The sequence below is a fragment of the Mesoplodon densirostris genome, chromosome 5, assembly GCF_025265405.1.
Source record: "Mesoplodon densirostris isolate mMesDen1 chromosome 5, mMesDen1 primary haplotype, whole genome shotgun sequence".
Taxonomy (NCBI): domain Eukaryota; kingdom Metazoa; phylum Chordata; class Mammalia; order Artiodactyla; family Ziphiidae; genus Mesoplodon; species Mesoplodon densirostris.
Window position 1 is genome coordinate 117,367,125 of NC_082665.1, and position 21,740 is coordinate 117,388,864.

General features: G+C 34.1%; 1 protein-coding gene across 9 annotated transcripts in view; it reads left to right on the forward strand.

The window, feature by feature from the left end:
- The window catches only part of DLG1 (discs large MAGUK scaffold protein 1), a 295,589-nt gene that overhangs the window by 147,951 nt on the left and 125,898 nt on the right, over window positions 1-21,740 (forward strand). For all 9 annotated transcript variants that reach the window (XM_060099334.1, XM_060099338.1, XM_060099339.1 and 6 more), the window contains 2 exons: window positions 8,495-8,548; window positions 20,782-20,832. In XM_060099334.1, the coding sequence (XP_059955317.1) occupies window positions 8,495-8,548; window positions 20,782-20,832 (105 nt within the window). The remainder of the gene's footprint in view (window positions 1-8,494; window positions 8,549-20,781; window positions 20,833-21,740) is intronic.

Here is a 21,740-nt window from a genome sequence, read left to right on the forward strand (position 1 = left end):
CACATAATTTCCCTTCTTTCTCATTTGAATGTCATTTATTTTTCTTATTTGTCTAATTGACTGATTTTTAATACTGTGTTGGATAGAAGTGGTGAAAGTGGGCCAGCTTGACTTGTTCCTGATCTTAGAGGGAAAGCTTTCAGTCTTTCACCATGAAAGTATGATGTTTGCTGTAGGTTTTTCATATACGACCTTTATTATGCTGCAGTGGTTTCCTTATATTCTTAGTTTGTTAAATGTTTTTATCATGAAAGAATGTTGAATACTGTCAAATATTTCCTGCATCGATTGAGATGATCGTGTTGCTTTTTTTCCTTCATTCTGTTGATATGGTGTATTACATTGATCAGTTTTCATATGTTGAATCATCCTTGCATTCCAGGAATAAATCCCACTTGGTCATGGTATATAATCTTCTTAATATGATGCTGAATTCAGTTTTTGTTGAGAATTTTGGATCAATATTCATAAGGGGGCTTCCCTGGTGGCGCAGTGGTTGAAAGTCTGCCTGCCGATCGATGCAGGGGACACGGGTTTGTGCCCCAGTCTGGGAAGATCCCACATGCCACGGAGCGGCTGGGCCTGTGAGCCGTGGCCACTGAGCCTGTGCGTCCAGAGCCTGTGCTCCACAATGGGAGAGGCCACAGCAGTGAGAGGCCCGCGTACTGAAAAAAAAATAATAATAAATAAAGGAAAAAAATATTCATAAGGGATATTTGTCTGCAGTTTTCTTATAGTGTCCTTGCCTTTGACCTTAATATCAGGGTAATGCTGGCTCATAGGATGAGTTAGGGAATGTACCTTCCTCTTTAATTTTTGGGCAAAGTTTGAGAAAAATTGATGTTAGTTCTTCAGATGTTTGGTAGAATTCACCAGGAAAGCAATCAGATTTCAAGGGCTTTTATTTGTCAGGAGATTTTTGATTACTGATTCAATCTCCTTATTAATTATAAAGCCTATTTAAATTTTCTCTTCATGATTCAGCCTTGGTAGGAGTTTGTCCATTTTGTGTAGGTTATCCAATTTGTTGGCTTACATTTGCTCATAATACCTTTATAGTCCTTTTTATTTCTGTAGAATTAGTAATAATGTTCCCACTTTCATTTCTGATTTTAGTAATTTAGTCTTCTCTCTTTTTTCCTTAGTCCATCTAACTAAAAGTTTGTCAGTTTGTTGATCTTTTCAAAAAACAACTGTTGGTCTTTTTTCTCTATTATTTTTCTGTTCTCTGTTTTACTTATCTCTGCTCTAATTTTTATTATTTCCTTCCTTGTACTAACTTTGGGTTTAGTTTGTTCTTTTTCTAGTTCCTTGATTTGTAAAGTTCAGTTTGTTGACTTGAGGTCTTTCTTGTTTTTTAACGTAAACGTGTAGTTGTAAACTTCCCCCTTACCACTGCTTTTGCTGTGTCTCATAAGCTTTGGTATGTTGTGTTTTCATTTCATTTCATTTCATTTAAGTCTTTTCCAGTTTGCTTTTCTACTTCTTTGATTCAGTGGTTAAGAGTATGTTGTTTAATTTCCACAGCTTGGTGAATTTTCTAGTTTGCTTCTATTATTGCTTACTATCTTCATCCGTTTTGGCCATAAAAGGTACTTTGTATGATGACTCTTTAAATCTACTGAGACTTAATTTGTGGCCTAATATATGGTATATTCTGGAAAATGACCCAAGTGCACTTGAGAAGAATGTATCCTGTTGTTGGACAGAATGTTCTAAATATGTCTGTTAGGTCAGGATGGTTTAAGTCATCTTTTTCCATACTTATCTTTTGTCTGGTTATTTTACACATTATTTTGAGTGGGCATTGAAATCTCCAACTATTATTGTAGAACTGTCTACTCTCTTTAATTCTGTCATTTTTTTGTTTCATAGATTCTGATGGTCTGTCATTAGGTACATAAATGTTAGTAATTGTTACATCTTATTGCTGTTTTGAACCTTTTATTAATATATAATGTCCTTTGTCTCTTGTAACTTTTTAAAATTTAAATTCTATTTTGTCTAATGTTAGTATAGTCAGTCCTATCTTTTGGTTACTATTTGCATGGAATATCTTTTTCCACCTTTTCACTTTCAATCTGTTTGTGTCTTTGGATCTCAACAGAGTCTCTTGTAGACAACATAGAGTTGGGTCATGTGTTTTTATCCATTCTGCTGTTTGTTTTTTTTAATTGGAGAGTTTAATCAGTTTACATTTAAAGTAATTACTGATAAGGAGAGACTTCTGTCATTTTGCTATTTGTTTTCAGTATTCATTATAGGTTTTTTGTACCTTATTTCCTGCGTTAGTGTCTTATTTTTTGTTTGGTTGATTTTTTGGTAGTGAAGTGTTTAAATTCCTTTCCCATTTCCTTTTGTGTATATTCTTTAGCTATTTCCACTGTGGTTACCATGGGGATTACATTTAACATCCCAAAGTTATAACACTCTAATTTGAATTTAAACCAGCTTAACTTCAGTAATGTACAAAAACTCTGCTGCTTTTAACAGTTCCATCCTCACCCGTTTCAGTTGTTGATGTCACAGAATTACAACTTTATACATTGTATGAACAAAAACATAAATTAACAATTTTTAAATGCATTCATCTTTTAAATTATGTAGAAAACAAATGTGGAATTACAAAGCAAAGTTACTATAATACTAGCTTCTGGACTAGTAATTGATTTTAGTTATTTACTAATGTTGACTTCACTTCTGTACTAATAAGTAGCTTTTAGACTAATTTTTTAAATATAATTTAAAAAATATTAGTCTCTTAAATCATGTAGGTAACAAAAAGTGATGTTACAAAACACTATTAAAATAGTAAGAGTTTTTTTGTATTTATCCTTACCAAGGTCTTTATTTCTCCAAATACCTCAAGTTGCTGTCCTGTGTCCTTTCATTTCAACTTGCAGGATTCCCTTTAGCATTTCTTTCAGGGCCAGTCTATTGGTAATGATCTCCTTCAGCTTTTGTTTATCTGGGAATGTCTTAATTTCTCCCTCATATTTGAAGGATAGTTTTGCCGGATACAAGGTTCTTGGTTGGCAGTGTTTTTCTGTTAGCACTTTGAATATACCAACCCACTGCTTGCTGACCTCCAGAATTCTGATGAAAAATCTATTAATATTATTGAGGATCCCTTGTATATTGAGTCACTTTTTCATGCTACTTTCAAAATTCTCCGTGTCATTGTCTTTTCAGCAGTTTGATTATAATGTGTCTGAGTGTGAATCTCTTTGAGTTAATCCTACCTTGAGTTTGTTGAGCTTCTTGGATGTTTATATATTCATGTCTTTCATCAAATTTGGGAATATTATAGCCATTATTTCTTCAGACATTTTCTCTGCCCCTTGATCTCTCTCTTCTTTTTCTTGGACTCCCACAATGTGTGTGTTGGTCCACTTAATGATGGCCCACAAGTCTCTTAGACTCTGGTCACTTTTCTTCAGTCTTTCTGTTTTCAGACTTAATAATTTACATTGTCCTATCTTCAGGTGTGCTGATTCTTCTCTGTGCTCCAGTCTGCTCTAGTGAATTTTTCATTTCAGTTATTATACTTTTCAGCTTCAGAATTTCCTTTTGGTTTCTCTTTAGGTTTTCTATCTCTTATCTCCATTTTGTTCATACATCATTTTCTTGACTTTGTCCACCTTGTCTTTTAGTTCTTTGGATATCTTTAAGGTGGTTGTTTTAAATCCTTTGTCTAATAGATATGCCGCCAGCTCTTTTTCAGAGACAGTTTCTTTTTTCCTCTCTCTCTCTCTTTTGAATGGACCATATGTTCCTGTTTCTTTGCATGCCTTGTGATTTTTTTCTTGTTGAAAATTTGACGTTTGAATCTTATGATTTCTCTGGAAACCTGATTCTCCCCTTTCCTAGGGTTTGCTGGGTTTTTTGTTTTTTTGATTGCTGTAGGCTATCTCTGTGCTAAAAATCAGCCTATGGTATAACTTTAAGATCTTCGCAGATTTTTTCTATGCCTGTACCTTCCCCAGGCATATGCAGTGATTTTCTAATTTTCCTCATATATGTGGTTGCTTTTGAATATTCTAATCTTCAATGTCTGGCTTTCAAAAGGGAGAGAAAAATGAAATTGTGGGGGGAGACACTTGCCCTTTAAATCTCCTGGGAGTCACTTCAGTCAGAGAGGGAGAGATTTACATCAATTGGGGGAGGTTCAGCAACAATGGCCACTGCCTCTTTGCACCTCCATGATCAGAAGCAGCAGTAAGAGCACTGATTCCCTATATTTGGAGACAGGGTGTTTTTTTGCTGCTCACCCCCATCCCCACTCCACCCCGGTTTATGCAGGCTTTGTGCCAGCTTCTCCAAGAACACTTAAGAGGGGTGGGAGTTGGGTAGCTGCTACTGTGCTAAGAACTGAAATTGACTGGATTAACCACAGTTTGCCATCTAATACTTCCCCTGGGAGTTGTAAGCCTTCAATAGACTAGAGTTCCAAAATAGTTACATCACACTGGCAGTTGAGCTTTTGCCAGTGCAGTTGTTATCTAGGTGGAGAGACAAAGTTATGGGACTTCTTGTGTTGCCATCTTCCCAGAATTCACCCTATTTGTTTTTACAATCACTTTAACTTACAGTGATCACTGAAGTGACAGCACTTAACTTTTAATGCAGTGTGGCTCAAATTAGAATCCAAGATGTTTTCTCTGGGGTTTGTGAGTTCTGTGTTTGAAAAGCATTTGTTTATAATTTAGTAGGGGAGAAAGAGACACTAAGCCAATAATATAATGAAACTTTGATACATGCTAAGAAGGAGAAATATAGTATACAGCATAAAAGCATTTTCTAAACTCCTAATTTTGGCCTGTTTTTAAGTAACTGGATCTTAGAATTATTTTAACACAAAATTTTTAAGATGTAATATTGTGCTCTGAAATTGTGTAAGGATGCTGCAGTGTGTTAACAGCAGCAGGACCCTATGAGGCCCTTTATTAATGAAATAGTAAAAGTTGGATGAGCAAAATTATGTTTCTTAAGTCTTGTTATTAATTCATGGGTCATATTCTTTAGGGGTTTGTTAAGTTTCTCTTTCTGGTATATCCCTGCCCCCTTACTAATCACCCCCATTTCTAAGTGAATTATAGGACTTCATTATTGTCTAAGTTGAAACATACACAATGGTATATATTGTTAGTAAGTAATAATGGATTAGCAATAGGTTTCTGTGGTTTACGACACATTTTTTTTTTAATATTACTTCACTAGGTCCTCACACAGCCCTCTTGGGTAAAGGTATATCTCTTTACAGATGGAAAAAATAAGTTTCAGTAATACTTGTGATTTATCTGTATATTCAAAGTCATTGAATGGTAGAGTGAGGGTAGAGAGAGATCTAGAACCATGTCTTTTGATAAGTGTCACTTAAAGTGAGGTGCAGGGAAGGGGTTTTTTTCTTCATTTGAAATAACTTTCACATAGATTATTCTCAAGTCTTGTTGCTGTTGTTTGATTTCCTCCCTAAGCAAAGCTGATAATTCCATGTTACCTATTCTGCTATCCCCTGTCCTAGATACAGATCCCGAGGTCTTAAACTATCCAGATTCGCTACTGTTTTTTATTTTAGTGCTCTCTACTTCAGCTATCTGAAAGTAGCAAATTCCATGGCCAAATTTTTCTCTATCTCTTCCTTCAGAAGGACCTCTTCTGGCTCTGGCGCTAGGTTATTATGTCTTTCTGAGTTGTATATCATACCCTCCAAGCCCAGTGTGCTACCTCATTCCCACCACTTCCAAATTTGAGAGGAATGGAGTACTACTTTGTCAGATACCATTTCTGTATTCTGTAATATAAGCATTTAGAAAATCTCAAGTTAGTAAGGGTAAATTTTAAGGTAATGTTTTAATTCTCTACCTGCTAACACAGTCTTAAATATTTTTATCATTATTTTAGGCGGCTAAAACTTGAGGCCGTCAAATCATGCCTCTTGAGCGTCATTTACGTAGGCTCTTATTTTAAACTATATTTTGTGATATGTCTTTTTCAAATTGCTAGGTTGTCTTATCTTGACATTAGTTTTGAATGAAATTCTTTCTTAATCCGCATTGTGAACATTCCCAGTTTTTGTTCAGTTTCAAGTCCTTTATTCCCATGCTTTCCCTTCAGGTGTGATCATTCACTCATATTAATTCTAAGATACATCTACAAATAAACTTATTGTATATATATTAATTATCTAATCATATTCATTAAGTCAAAATTACAAATTATTTTTACTAGTCTGTATTATTCTTTATTCAGAACTGAACTTTAAAATTGAAATTAATTTTATGATGGGAATGCTAATATCTTAATAGCAACTCTAAACTATAATATTTCACAACTGTATTAGTTATTAACCTCTTACAAACTGAGTACTTGACCCAATATAATTGTTTTGCTGTATATTATGAAAAACTTCAAAAATGCTCAGACATAAAGGTAGTAGTACAGTGAACTCCCATGTATACTTATCACCCAACTACAACAGTCCTCAATTCATGTACTCTTACATGATCCATAGCCCCTTCTTCTCCTGATCTCTCATTGTCATTATTTTATTTTGAAGTAAATTTAACCCTTTATATAGTTTGGTTTCTATGTATTTCAATATCAGTTAGACTTTTTATATGACTAGAATCAAAAGATAACTTATCTACAGTGATGATGAGTTGGTGATCATGAACAGCTAGTGTTGTGATAATTTTGGTATAAGTTAGATTTTGGTAATAAACAACTTTTTCCACTATATTTTTGGTAATAAATGAGCAGAGAGAACCAAATGGTTTTCTTGCCATAATTTTTGAATAATGTAACTTCTTTTATAACTTTAAATAGCCTTGTTCTTTCTTGCCCTCCTCTGTATTTTCTTAAGCAAAAAAAGGTGAAGTACCATTAATTTTTTAATGAATTAAAATATCAATTTGAGAAATCTCAGTAGTCATTGGGAAATGAATAATTTCAAATGTTCATAAAATCTCAAATGTCTGTTAGTTGACTAGCTTTGCTTAAATATCATTCTCACAAATAGTATTTTTACCTGTTAGGTTTGCTTTTCACTGAATCATTCGAAAACAGACTATTACAGTCAAAGGTAGGACTACACATAAAGTAGTTAGTGTCATGTTTATATTTATTAAAGTATTCCCTACTCATTTTGTATGTTTGTTTTTTTCAGGGTACTTTTTATTGTTTCAGGTGTACAGCAAAGTGATTCAGTTATATACATTTTTTCAGATTATTTTCCATTATAGGTTATTAGAAGATATTGAATATAGTTCCCTGTGCTGTACAGTAAATCCTTGTCCCTACTCATTTTTAACTTGCTGCTTTATGTAGCTGAGACGCATACTGTACAATTATTTAAGCATGCAGTGGTGTTGTCTTTAAGCATTTTATCATATGATCATCCAGATCTAGTACTTTGCTGAAAATAATGTAAAACATTTGAATTCTGAATATTCATTCACCTTTTAGAAAAGCCCATACACTTGGAAGAAAACGGTTATTTTGTGTATTATGTTTCCTTCATACAACCTTTTTGTGTAATTCTTTAGTTAATTAGAGTAGAAGAACTGTTAATGTTTAAACACATCTCTTAAAATTTATTTAAAGGATAGTCATCTTTTTGATTCTCTGAAGATGTCATTTGACTTGCTAACTTTATACTCTTAAATATGCAGAAGAAAGATAATTTTAAGAGGAATCACATCAGTTTTCTAGTATATTCTGGTCTGTTTTTCATTTGGTATTAATTGCATTTTATTCTTTAAGTTTTATTGCACCTACATAATAAACACTTTTCAACTTAAGCAGAAAGCCAAGCTTTTCTCATTCTAAACTTAATTAGCCCTATGTTATTATTCTACTTGGCTTTTTTGTTTTTGTTTTTTTGTGGGTTTTTTTGTGGGGTTTTTTGACCACTAGTTATTCTGTGAGTGGTCTAGAATAACACATGGAAAGCAGTAATCGCAGTTGATAACAATTGAGGGCTTTTACGTTGAGTGTGTTTCCAGTATTCTAAAAGTTTGCGATTGATTTCTTTGTATGGCTTTTTTTTTTTATTCCAGTGTTTAAACACAGTTCAGTGTGGGACAGAATTTTTTTTCTGGGTGATAAAATGATTGGAATCTTCATGGGATCCTTGAGACTAGAAAAGCAAATGATTTCTAACCAATTTGGGAAGAGTTGTTTGTTATGCTAGAGAATATTTGTGGATTTTTTGAGAAGGCTGGTGAACTTCTTTGCAAATCTTAAGAAAATTGTGTCTGTTTTAGCAGAAATAAGAACTTATTTCTCAAAAGCAAATATAACAACTGCCTATACCTAAATCTTTCTATTGGTGCTAGAAACTGGATACATAGTTTAACATATGAAAAGTTCATATAAAATTATACTTAAAGAAATAGCAAATCTTTCATATGCTTCTAACATTTGTGAACATTATTATGTAATGTGTCCATTTTCCTGTTAAGCCTAATACATTTACAATTCTTTCTCTAAGGCAAATCCTCCTCCAGTACTGGTCAACACAGATAGCTTGGAAACATCAACTTATGTAAGTTCCATTCATTGCCATATTTAAATAATTCTGTTTTCTCTTTTGTAGGTTTTGATATAGATACAAAACTCACAGCATTATTTTCTCTAATACATTGTGCTTACAGTGTTCTATCACTAAGCTGTAATTGTTAAAGTAAATGAAGCAGTACCGTCCTTTTTTGATTGTTCTTTTTCTATACACTTGCAAAGCAGAAATGTTGAAATAAGAAATTTTATTTTTAAATTAAAATGAATAACTTTCGCTATCTGACCAATGGTCATTTACACAATGCCATATATTCAAAGAGTCATTTTTGAAGTCTAATTGAGTGACTAGATTTTTAGTGACCAGGTTTATAGGTGTTCACATATTAAAATAATTAGTTATAACTTTATAACTTTAAATTGATTAGTGCTTCTCTCTAAACTTCTTTTGTTAAAAAGCCTTCTTTCTCCTAGAGATAAATAGCCAGAACAGCAGAATCTAACATTTTTTCACCCCAAATAAAATATCTTTGGAGATGTTTAAGTAGAAGTTGTGCTCACACATTTTAAAAAAAGCAAATGGTGCATAATTTAATAGATTGTAAAAATCTTTTTCTCCAATTTTTTAACTAGTTTAACTAGTTTAACTAGTTGATTTCAGTCTATACTTTAAAACATTATATTTGGCTTTATCTTCTGTTTATATTTATATGGGTATATCAAATTTTGGGGGAATTTTTGAAAACTTCAAATAATAATACTTAATACAAACCAAAAATACTCTTTTCAGTCAGTGTCACCTTTCACATGGATAAAGAATACTTAAGCAGAATTTTGTTTGTACTTTTGTCAATATTCTTCACATTTCTTTCTCCCTCACTTTTTCTTTTTGTTGACTTATGTTTTGCTTAAGGACAGAATCAGTGATTAAATATTTTTATTTTAAAACCCTTTCAACTGAAAGGTTAATATGTAAGAACTAACAGAAAATGATATCAACAAGGAAAATAAATACACATGCATTTTAGGGGAAATGTCAACAAATTAAAAGCAGGACTAGCATACAAGCAGCAAACTTAGAGTAAAAGTTGTATTAATTTTAAGTTTGTATGACATATTATTCAAAAAATACTTTTCCTGCTAAAGCAGGGTATGTTGGGAGTCTTGAAAACCATTCACTACCCACGGTGAGAAATTTGCTAAAAGGATTCACAAGGCTCAGCATGTTGTACTTATGGCTAAGATTTATTACAGCTATGTGATAAGTCAGGATCTACAGTCAGATTATAAGGCTGTATGCCCAGAAGAATCCATGGTTAGATTTCCTTCTACTTTCTTCCTCCCCAGAGGGGTCCACAGAGCACTCTTTTCACCTAGCAGTGAAAATGTAGCAACACGTATGCAGTTTTTCTGCCCAGGGAAGCCCATTATGGACACAGCACAAAGTTATTTATTGGTGATGATCACATAGGCATCCTTTGTCCAGCACATACCAAATTTCCAAGCTCCCAGAAGAAAAACAGGTGTTCAGCATAAAATGCATTGTCTTTGCAAAGTCTAGCCACAGTAAGCAGCCCTTTCATTTAGGGAATGGTGGGAACACACCCAAAATCAATTTCTCAAATGCCTGCTAAGACCCTTTTAGTGATAGCACCCTTGGGCCTGCTTTATTGAACTTTTTCAGTACGTAAGGCTAAAACATAAATTCCAATTTCTTAAGCAAGATTTTTCAGAGTGTGGTACTTTATCATACTTGAAGAACACTGTGTAAAATGTTTAATAACTATTCTTTTCAGGTTTTTAATTTAATTCTGAAATTTAAAATACATTCCAGAATGGTTTTTAAACTTGTTATTCCTTTGTTAAGTCCTGATCGTTTAATACCAGCTATGTATTGATGAATAAAAATAAGAAAACTTGCAGCTATTGCTTTATAACACTTTTTTTTCTGATTGTTGTCACCATGCTTTCTAAAATTAAGTAATTTATATATATATAATATATATATATCCTTCTGTAAACATTCTGTGCATGTACAAGCGTATATGTGTTATTTTCAAACTTTTACCATATAAAAATCAATGCCTCCACTGATAATTTTTGTATAGATATTTTTGTGTATATATGCAATTATATAATCAGTATGTTTATATATTGATACATAGATTGCTCAAAGGGTGTGTCAATTTTTAGATTTGATCATTATTGCCAAATTGTACTTCACAGAGTTGTATCCATTTGTACTTCAACAAAAATTATTACTGTTTTTACCCCATACTGTCACTAGCATGGGGTGGTAATTAACTTTTTGATCTTTTGTTAGCATAATGTTTAAAATGTATTAACTCATTGTTTCAACTTGAATTTATGTTATATCTCACCTTTTTCAACTTTTTCACCTTAAAAAATTTTACGTTGAGACATGTAACACAAAACCTACCCCTTTAAAGTATACGATTCAGTGGTTTTAGTCTATTCACAATGTTGTGCCATCACCACCACTTTCAAATTCCAGAACATTTTCATCACCGTGTAAGGAAACCCTGTACCCATTAGCAGTCACTCCGCATTCTGCCCTTACCTCAGCCCCTGGCAACCACTAATCTATTTTCTGTCACTATGGCTTTGTCTTTTCTAGACTGTTCATATAAATAGAATCATACAATATGTGGCCTTTTGTATCTGGCTGCTTTCACTTAGCATAATGTTTTCAATGTTCATTATGTTGTAGCATGTGTCAGAATGTCATTCCTTTTTATGGCTGAATTATTTTTCATTTTACATATATATATATACACACACACACATATACACACACACACACACACACACCACGTTTTGTTTATTCATCCTTCTCTTGATGGACTCTTGGGTTGTTTCCACCTTTTGCCTGTTGTGAATAATGCTGTGGTAAACGTTGGCATACAAGTATCTGGGGATTATTGTCATTTTATCAACATTATGTCTCTCCGTCCATGAACACAGACTGTCTTTCCATTCACTTACATCTTTAATTTTGTTACCAATGTTTTATAATTTTCAGTGTACATGTCTTACACTACTTTTGTTAAATTTATTTCTGTGTATTTTTATTCTTTTAATGCTATTATAAATGAAATTGTTTCCTTAATTTCATTTATGGATTTTTCATTGCTAACATATGGGAATATAATGGATTTGGGAGTATTGATCTTCTACCTGCAATGTTACTGAACTCATTTATTAGCTCTAACGGTTTTTTTCATGTAGATTCCTTTGGATTTTCTATATAAGATCATGTCATCTACAGAGATAGTTTTACTTCTTCCTTTCCAATAAAGATGCCTTTTATTTATTTTTCTTGCTTAATTGCCGTGGCTAGAACCTCCCTTAAAATGTTTTATAGAAGTTGCAGAGCAAACATTCTTGTTTTGTTCCTGATCCTTGGGAGAAAGCTTTCAGTCTTTTACCATTAAGTATGATGTATTATACTCAGTTTTAAGTATAAATTGATATTAATACTTAAAAGGAGGAGGAGAGAAAAAAGAGAATATGTACATGTGTTTTGGAGGGATGGAGTTAGACTTAATGATTCATCTAGAGCTGCATCTTCCAAAATAGTAAGCCACTGGCCATGTGTTGGTATTTAATTTATATTGATCAAAATTCAATAATATTTAAAATATAGTTTCTCTGTTTCAGTAGTCACATTTCAAGCACTCAGTAACCATGTGTGGGTAAGTAACTCCTGTATTGGAAAAGGCAGATTATTTTACACTTCCATCATCACAGAAAGTTCTTTTGGACAGTGTTGATGTAGCAAAGTTAAAAACTCAAAATAACCAAGTAAAATTTTAAATAAAAGTAATTTGGGGGGATTTCCCTGCAGATAATAAAACACTGTTTAATTAAAGCAGCATAGTTCTGGTCCCAAATCATATTAGATCAGTGGAATACAACTCATCTTTGCTATATGTTATATAATCTGATTTTTTTTCCTGGTCAGGTTTATTATAGAGTAGTTATTCTTAGTTATGACTTTATGGGACTTTTTCCCCGTTAATATTAAGATTTTTTTTAATATTTAGAAATTTACCACCAATTCTTAAGTGTCTTTGGAATTTCTTCCTTTTACCCAAATTATTGCCATAACTTCTTTATCAATTTACTTTTCTCCAATTTCTCTCCATTTCTGTTACATACTGCCACAGTTCTTTTTCTGGAAAATCTATTAAACCTACTTGAATATTTCTCATTCATCAGGAAAGCATTCAAGACCTTTCACAATCAGGCTCCAATCCACTTCTAGTTTCTTCTCCAGCTTTCACCCCCACCCCAATACACAATCCCATTTTGTTAATAGGACTAAATTCAAAACCTAGGAAGTAGTAGCAATGACAGTTCTCAAGAAGTATTCTAAATCTATTCTTTTCTATTTTTAAGGGGCGAAAAAAGCCAAATATTTTGTCAGTAAAATATTACGTTGTCTAAAGATTGATCTCTCTTCTCGCATTTTATACACAGCTTACCTCTCACCTTATCCTGTTAATTGAGAGTGATAAACCCATTAGCCAAGCATTTCTTTCCTGTTGGAAGCCGCATTTTGTAAAGCTATTATAAAAAGAAAACTGAGCAAATCAACCATTTTGTAGTTTTGCTGGAAACCATATAGCTTTTGAAAATATTACACCAACATTATTTTTTTGTACTTTTACTGTTAATAAAGTGGTACTTGTAGAGTAATTTGTGGTTTTGATAATGTATTCTTGGCATTTAGAAGCCCAGGTTGAATGTGTTTAATGATGTTATTGAATTCTCTCTATACATGAAATTATCAGACAGTTTCAAGTTATTAAGCATATAGGAATAAAGTCATCTGGGGTTCATATGGCCTTCTCACTTTTTACCTTTTTTAAATTACTCTATGCTACCGAGAATCCTCACCAGATATCAATACATCATGACTTTGCATTAAGTGAAGTGTCAAGGACGTTTACTAAGTACCTACCTTTTTTTTTTTTTTTAATACAGCAGGTTCTTATTAGTTATCAGTTTGTATACACATCAGTGTATACATGTCAATCCCAATCTCACAATTCATCACAACACCACCCCCATCCCCCCTCGGCTTTCCCCACTTGGTGTCCACACGTTTGTTCTCTACATCTGTGTCTCAATTTCTGCCCTGAAAACTGGTTCATCTGTACCATTTTTCTAGGCTCCACATATGTGCGTTAATATACGATATTTGTTTTTCTCTTTCTGACTTCACTCTGTATGACAGTCTCTAGATCCATCCACATCTCAGCAAATCACCCAATTTCATTCCTTTTTATGGCTGAGTAATATTCCATTGTATATATGTGCCACATCATCCTTATCCATTCGTCTATCAATGGGCATTTAGGTTGCTTCCATGACCTGGCTGTTGTAAAGAGTGCTGCAGTGAACACTGGGGTGCATGTGTCTTTTTGAATTGTGGTTTTCTCTGGGTATATGCCCAGTAGTGGGATTGCTGGATCGTATGATAATTCTATTCTTAGTTTTTTAAGGAACTTCCATACTGTTCTCCATAGTGGCTGTATCAGCTTACATTCCCACCAAGAGTGCAAGAGGGTTCCCTTTTCTCCACACCCTTTCCAGCATTTGTTGTTTGTAGATTTTCTGATGAAGCCCTCTAACTGGTGTGAGCTGATACCTCATTGTAGTTTTGATTTGTATTTCTCTAATAATTAGTGATGTTGAGCAGCTTTTCATGTGCTTCTTGGCCATCTGTATGTCTTCTTTGGAGGAATGTCTATTTAGGTCTTCTGCCCATTTTTGGATTGAGTTGTTTGTTTTTTTAATATCAAGCTACATGAGCTGTTTATATATTTTGGAGATTAATCCTTTGTCCGTTGATTCATTTGCAAATATTTTCTCCCATTCTGAGGGTTGTCTTTTCATCTTGTTTATGGTTTCCTTTGCCATGCAGCACTTTTAAGTTTTATTGGGTCCCATTTCTTTATTTTTGTTTAAATTTCTATTACTCTAGGAGGTGGATCAGAAAAGATCTTGCTGTGATTTATGTCAGAGAGTGTTCTTCCTATGTTTTCCTCTAAGAGTTTTATAGTGTCCGATCTTACATTTAGGTGTCTAATCCATTTTGAGTTTATTTCTGTGTATGGTGTTAGGGAGTGTTCTAATTTCATTCTTTTACATGTAGCTGTCCAGTTCTCCCAGCACCACTTATTGAAGAGACTGTCTTTTCTCCATTGTATATCCTTGCCTCCTTTGTCATAGATTAGTTGACCATAGGTGCGTGGGTTTACCTCTGGGCTTTCTATCTTGTTCCACTGATCTGTGTTTCTGTTTTTGTGCCAGTACCATATTGTCTTGATTACTGTAGCTTTGTAGTATAGTCTGAAGTCAGGGAGTCTGATTCCTGCAGCTGTTTTTTTCCCTCAAGACTCCTTTGGCTATTTGGGGTCTTTTGTGTCTCCACACAAATTTTAAGATTTTTTTGTTCTAGTTCCATAAAAAATGCCATTGGAAATTTGATACGGATTGCATTGAATCTGTAGATTGCTTTGGGTAGTATAGTCATTTTCACAATATTGATTCTTCCAATCCAAGAACCTGGTATATCTCTCCATCTGTTGGTATCATCTTTAATTTCTTTCATCAGTGTCTTACAGTTTTCTGCATACAGGTCTTTTGTCTCCCTAGGGAGGTTTATTCCTAGATATTTTATTTTTTTTGTTGCAGTGGTAAATGGGAGTCTTTCCTTAATTTCTCTTTCAGATATTTCATCATTAGTGTATAGGAATGCAAGAGATTTCTGTGCATTAATTTTGTATCCTGCAACTTTACCAAATTCATTGATTAGCTCTAGTAGTTTTCTGGTGGCATGTTTAGGATTCTCTCTGTATAGTATAATGTCATCTGCAAACAGTGACAGTTTTACTTCTTTTCCAATTTGTATTCCTTTTATTTCTTTTTCTTCTCTGATTGCCATGGCTAGGACTTCCAAAACTATGTTGAATAATAGCGGTGAGAGTGGACATCCTTGTCTTGTTCCTGATCTTAGAGGAAATGCTTTCAGTTTTTCACCATTGAGAATGATGTTTGCTGTGGCTTTGTCATATATGGTCTTTATTATGTTGAGGTAGGTTCCCTCTATGCCCACTTTCTGGAGAGTTTTCATCATAAATGGGTGTTGAATTTTGTCAAAAGCTTTCTCTGCATCTATTGAGATGATCGTATAGTTTTTATTCTTCAATTTGTTAATATGGTGTATCAGATCGATCGATTTACATATACTGAGGAATCCTTGCATCCCTGGGATAAATCCCACCTGATCATGGTGTATGATCCTGTTAATGTGTTGTTGGATTCTGTTTGCTAGTATTTTGTTGAGGATTTTTGCATCTATATTAATCAGTGATATTGGTCTGTAATTTTCCTTTTTTGTAATATCTTTGTCTGCTTTTGGTATCAGGGTGATGGTGGCCTCATAGAATGAGTTTGGGAGTGTTCCTTCCTCCACAGTTTTTTGGAAGAGTTTGAGAAGGATGGGTGTTAGCTCTTCTCTGAATGTTTGATAGAATTCACCTGTGAAACCATCTGGTCCTGGACTTTTGTTTGTTAGAAGATTTTTAATCACAGTTTCAATTTCATTACTTGTGATTGGTCTGTTCATATTTTCTATTTCTTCCTGGTTCAGTCTTGGAAGGTTATACCTTTCTAAGAATTTGTCAGTTTCTTCCAGGTTGTCCATTTGGTTGTCATAGAGTTGCTTGTAGTAGTCTCTTAGGATGCTTTGTATTTCTGTGGTGTCTGTGGTAACTTCTCCTTTTGCATTTCTAATTTTATTGATTTGAGTCCTCTCCCTCTTTTTCTTGATGAGTCTGGCTAATGGTTTATCAATTTAGTTTATCTTCTCAAAGAACCAGCTTTTAGTTTTATTGAACTTTGCTGTTGTCTTCTTTGTTTCTGTTTCATTTACTTCTGCTCTGATCTTTATGATTTCTTTCCTTCTGCTAACTTTGGGTTTTGTTTGTTCTTCTTTCTCTGGTTCCTTTAGGTGTAAGGTTAGATTGTTTGTTTGAGGTTTTTCTTGTTTCTTGACGTAGGCTTGTATAGCTATAAACTTCCCTCTTAGAACTGCTTTTGCTGCATCCCACAGATTTTGGATTGTCGTGTTTTCATTGTCATTTGTCTCTAGGTATTTTTTGATTTCCTCTTTGATTTCTTCAGTGATCTCTTGGTTATTTAGTAATGTAGTGTTTAGCCTCCACGTCTTTGTGTTTTTTATGTTTTTTGCCCTGTAATTCATTTCTATTCTCATAGGATTGTGGTCAGAAAAGATGCTTGATATGATTTCAATTTTCTTAAATTTACTGAGGCTTGATTTGTGACCCAAAATGTGATCTATCCTGGAGAATGTTCTGTGCACACCTGAGAGGAAAGTGTAATCTGCTCTTTTTGGATGCAGTGTCCTATAAATATCAATTAAATCTATCTGGTCTATTGTGTCATTTAAAGCTTCTGTTTCCTTATTTATTTTCATTTTGGATGATCTGTCCATTGGTGTAAGTGAGGTGTTAAAGTCCCCCACTATTATTGTGTTACTGTTGATTTCCTCTTTTACAGCTGTTAGCAGTTGCCTTATGTATTGAGGTGCTCCTGTGTTGGGTGCATATATATTTATAATTGTTATATCTTCTTGGATTGATCCCTTGATCATTATATAGTGTCCTTCCTTGTCTCTTGTAACATTCTTTATTTTAAAATCTATTTTATTTGATATGAGTATTGCTACTCCAGCTTTCTTTTGATTTCCGTTTGCATGGAATATCTTTTCCCATCCCTTCACTTTCAATCTGTATGTGTCCCTAGGTCTGAAGTGGGTATCTTGTAGACAGCATATATATGGGTCTTGTTTTTGTATCCATTCAGCAAGCCTGTGTCTTTTGGTTGGAGCACTTTATCCATTCACGTTTAAGGTAATTATCGATATGTACGTTCCTATTACCATTTTCTTAATTGTTTTGGGTTTGTTTTTGTAGGTCCTTTTCCCTTGCTGCTTTCAATAATTTTTCTTTGTCTTTAATTTTTGTCAGTTTGATTACTGCGTGTCTCAGTTTGTTTCTCCTTGGGTTTATCCTGTATGGGACTCGCTGCGCTTCCTGGACTTGCATGGCTATTTCCTTTCCCATTTTAGGGAAGTTTTTGACTATAATCTCTTCAAATATTTTCTCGGTTCCTTTCTCTCTTTCTCTTCTCCTTCTGGGACCCCTATAATGTGAATGTTGTCCCAGATGTCTCTTAGGCTGTTTTCATTTCTTTTTATCCTTTTTTCTTTCTTCTGTAGCAGTGAATTCCACCATTCTGTCTTCCAGTTCACTTATCCGTTCTTCTGCCTCAGTTATTCTGCTATTGATTCCTTCTAGTTTAGTTTTCATTTCAGTTACTGTATTGTTCATCTCTGTTTGTTCTTTAATTCTTCTAGGTCTTTGTTAAACATTTCTTGCATCTTCTTGATCTTTGCCTCCATTGTGTTTCCGATATCCTGGATCATCTTCACTATCATTATTCTGAATTCTTTTTCTAGAAGGTTTCCTATCTCTACTTCATTTAGTTGTTTTTCTGGGGTTTTGGCTTGTTCCATCATCTGGTACATAGCCCTCTGCCTTTTCATCTTGTCTGTCTTTCTGTGAATATGGTTTCTGTTCCACAGGCTGCAGGATCGTAGTTCTTCTTGCTTCTGCTGTCTGTCGTCTCGTGGATGAGGCTATCTGAGAGGCTTGTGCAGGTTTCCTGATGGGAGGGACTGGTGGTGGGTAGAGCTTCGAGTACCTGCCTTTTGAGAAGGCTTAATGGTGAAAATCTCAAATTCCTTAAAGCAGAAGTCCATAAGCTCACAACACAAAAATTTATACTGTATTACATATTAATACCAAAAGGACTATGTAAGTATACTGACTTGGAAATGTTTTCCAGAATAAAATTTCAGGCTATTTATAAATAAACAAATGAACAAAAATAGAGCCCAATGTAGCAGTTTGGGGATTTGGCCAAAGCCATGTGCCAAGGAAAATTTATTAACTTTAATGGGTGTTTTTAAAAATAGAAAAAGTAATAATCGTAAATGAATTGCACATTCAACTCAAGAAGCTTTAAAAAGGGCTTAAGGAAAGAGTAAAGAATTGATAAAAAATAAAAGCAGAATGTAATAGCATAGAATGTAATAATTCAGTGATGTTAAAAGTACTTCTTTGATAAAGACTGATAGACTTTTAGCAAGTCTGAGCACGAAAAAATAAAAATGATACAAATAACCTTTAGAATAAGAAGAGTGGTATAGCTGCAGATACAGATTTTATTTTTACTCATAAAAAAGAACTTCCAGTCAAGTTGGCAGGATATGCATATGTATAACCCTCCTGCACTCTTTAAGCATATAAATCATAGATTTATATATATATACACATATATTGTGTGTATGTATATATGTTTGTATATATATGTGTATATGTGTGTGTATACACACATATATATAACATAATTTCAAAAACAAGAAGAAAATACCTTCAGCTGAAAAAGAAGATGAAACAAAGTAGCAATTGGGTTTGTATCCATTAGAACCATAAGAATTAAGAACCCATAAAAGTAGTAGAGATGAGTTTCAAAAATCCTCAGGAAAAAAACCCCTAGCTCCTGCATTGGACCTGAATTAGGGGTTGCTTTCTTGTAGTATGGTGAAGAAAACAGATTACCTCAGATAGATTTCATTATTCTGTTGTTTCATTATTTTATTGCTGTATAAAAAACCACCCTGAAACTTAGTGACTTTAAAAATAATTCATTATTTCTCATGATTTTCTGGGTTAACTGGATAGTTTTGTTTTACATGATCTTGGCTGGGGCACTGGAAAAGACTGGAAGATCCAAAATAGCCTCATTGTCCATGGCTGGCAGTTAGTGCTAGTTGCTGGTTAGAGGTGCAGCTGGGGCTTTTGGCCAGGGGTCTTGATGCTCCTTCATTTGAATCTCTGCATAGGATCTTTGAGCTTCCTCACATTATAGCTTCTGGATTCTAAGAAAGTGCATTCTAAGACAAAGGCAAACACTACAAGGCATCACATGACCTAGATTCAAAAACCACAAAACATTTGTGCCACATTCTTTTTAACAGCGGTCATCTAGAACCTGCCTAGATCCGAGGGAAGGGGAAGTAGATAACATCTCTTCATGGTAGGATGGTTCAATCATATTGCAAAAGAGCACTTGGGATGGAAGATGGGTTGCATCTAGAGATGAAGTTTATCACAATCCCTATTTGACTTATTAGATTGGGTATTTTGCCCAGCTTCGTATCACCAGAAATGTTAAAGCAATGATTTGAATCCCACTTAATATGATTCCAAGCACTATTCCCCCTTCACCAGTGGCCTTTGCTATGGGAATTACTTCTTCCAGGAGGAGATATGGAATAAATTAGAAGGAATGAGAGAAAGTGCTTGGTCTGTATGGTGTAAGCAAGAGTGGGAATGGTGAATCAAAGTTGGACATGAAATAAGTAACTGAAATTTGACAGAGGAAGCAATAAAGTAACAGATGTGGAGGGAGGAACTTGCAGGATATGTAAAGGAAGGAGCAAGTCATTCAAGTGTGATGGTATATAAGGCTCATGAAGAGGTGAGCAACATGTTAGAATGAAGTTGAGTGATAGATTGGGGTCAGTTCATACAGAGCCTTGTATGAGAGTTTTTGAGAATTTTGGAGCAAGTATGTTATACATGGGCTCCATAAAGATCTATCTATGTAAAACACATTAGAATGGTTTGAGCAATGGAGAAGAGTAATCTAAGAGATTGGGTAGATTACACTTGCAGTAGTCCAGATGAGTTAACAAAGGCTTTTGAAGCAAGGTAATAGAAATGAAAATGAAGGGGTGATGGTTTTCAGGAAAAAATGAAATATTTAAGTCAGTAAGAATTGGCACCTGATTAGATGTGTGGATCAAGGCAGAGAAGGGAGGCAAGAGTTCAGTAAGTATTAAAAGCTGAATGTACCCTTTCTGTATTTGAAAGTCACAATACCGTGAGTGTCAACTCATTAATCACATTTGTATTCTTCCACTCCTTGAAAATCTTCCCTAAAACTGTTAAAATCAAGCTATATTACTCGATTACTATCACATTTAACAGGTTTTCATTAAGAAATCATGCAAAAATTATGTCTTGCCATTTTAAATTTCACACTCTAAATTTCTGTGCTACTTCTTTTTTCCCCCATTAGGTGAATGGCACTGATGCAGATTATGAATATGAAGAAATCACACTTGAAAGGGTAAAAACTATTAATTACCTTAAGTTTTTATGCATAAACCTGTTGCTTTAAAGAACTCTTTAACTATACTGCTCTTACATATAGGATCCAAGGAAGATCACCTGTCAGAACCATATAATATTAGTTTCTTTAATGCGTCCACGTATAAAATTAGCCGTGGCATTTTCAGAGCACGTTGCTTTTCTTTAATAACCTTTTTTTTAAATAAACTTTTTATTTAACATAGTTTTAGATTTACAGAAAAGTAGTACAGAGAGTTTCCATTTACCCTGGACTCAGTTTCACCTATTATTAACATCTTTGCATTACTAGAATACATTTTTTTCAACTAATGAACCGATAGTAATACACTATAATTAACTGAAGTCTGTACTTTATTTGGATTTCCTTACTTTTTATATTTTTCTCTTCCAGGATCCCATCTGGAATACCACATTACATTTAGTTATGATGTCTCCTTGTGCTCCTCTAGACTGACAGTTTCTCAGATTTTTCTCAGTTTTTAATTTTATTATTTATCTTTCACATAATAAAATATTTATTTTAAATAAGTATTTAATATCCTAGTAATATGGTCATTGTATCAGTTTTGTTTCCCAACAAGATAATAACCATAGATTTAATGGAAAAGACCTTATTGAAAACTTCTTATGCATTCCCCCAGTCAGAAAATAACTTAAGGATACAATTCAGACGTGTAAATTTTCTTGATGTATTTTCCCCTTAAGAATATCTGCATTTGGGCTTCCCTGGTGGCGCAGTCGTTGAGAGTCCGCCTGCCGATGCAGGGGACACGGGTTCGTGCCCTGGTCCGGGAAGATCCCACATGCCGCGGAGCAGCTGAGCCCATTAACCATGGCTGCTGAGCCTGTGCGTCCGGAGCCTGTGCTTCGCAAGGGAGAGGCCAC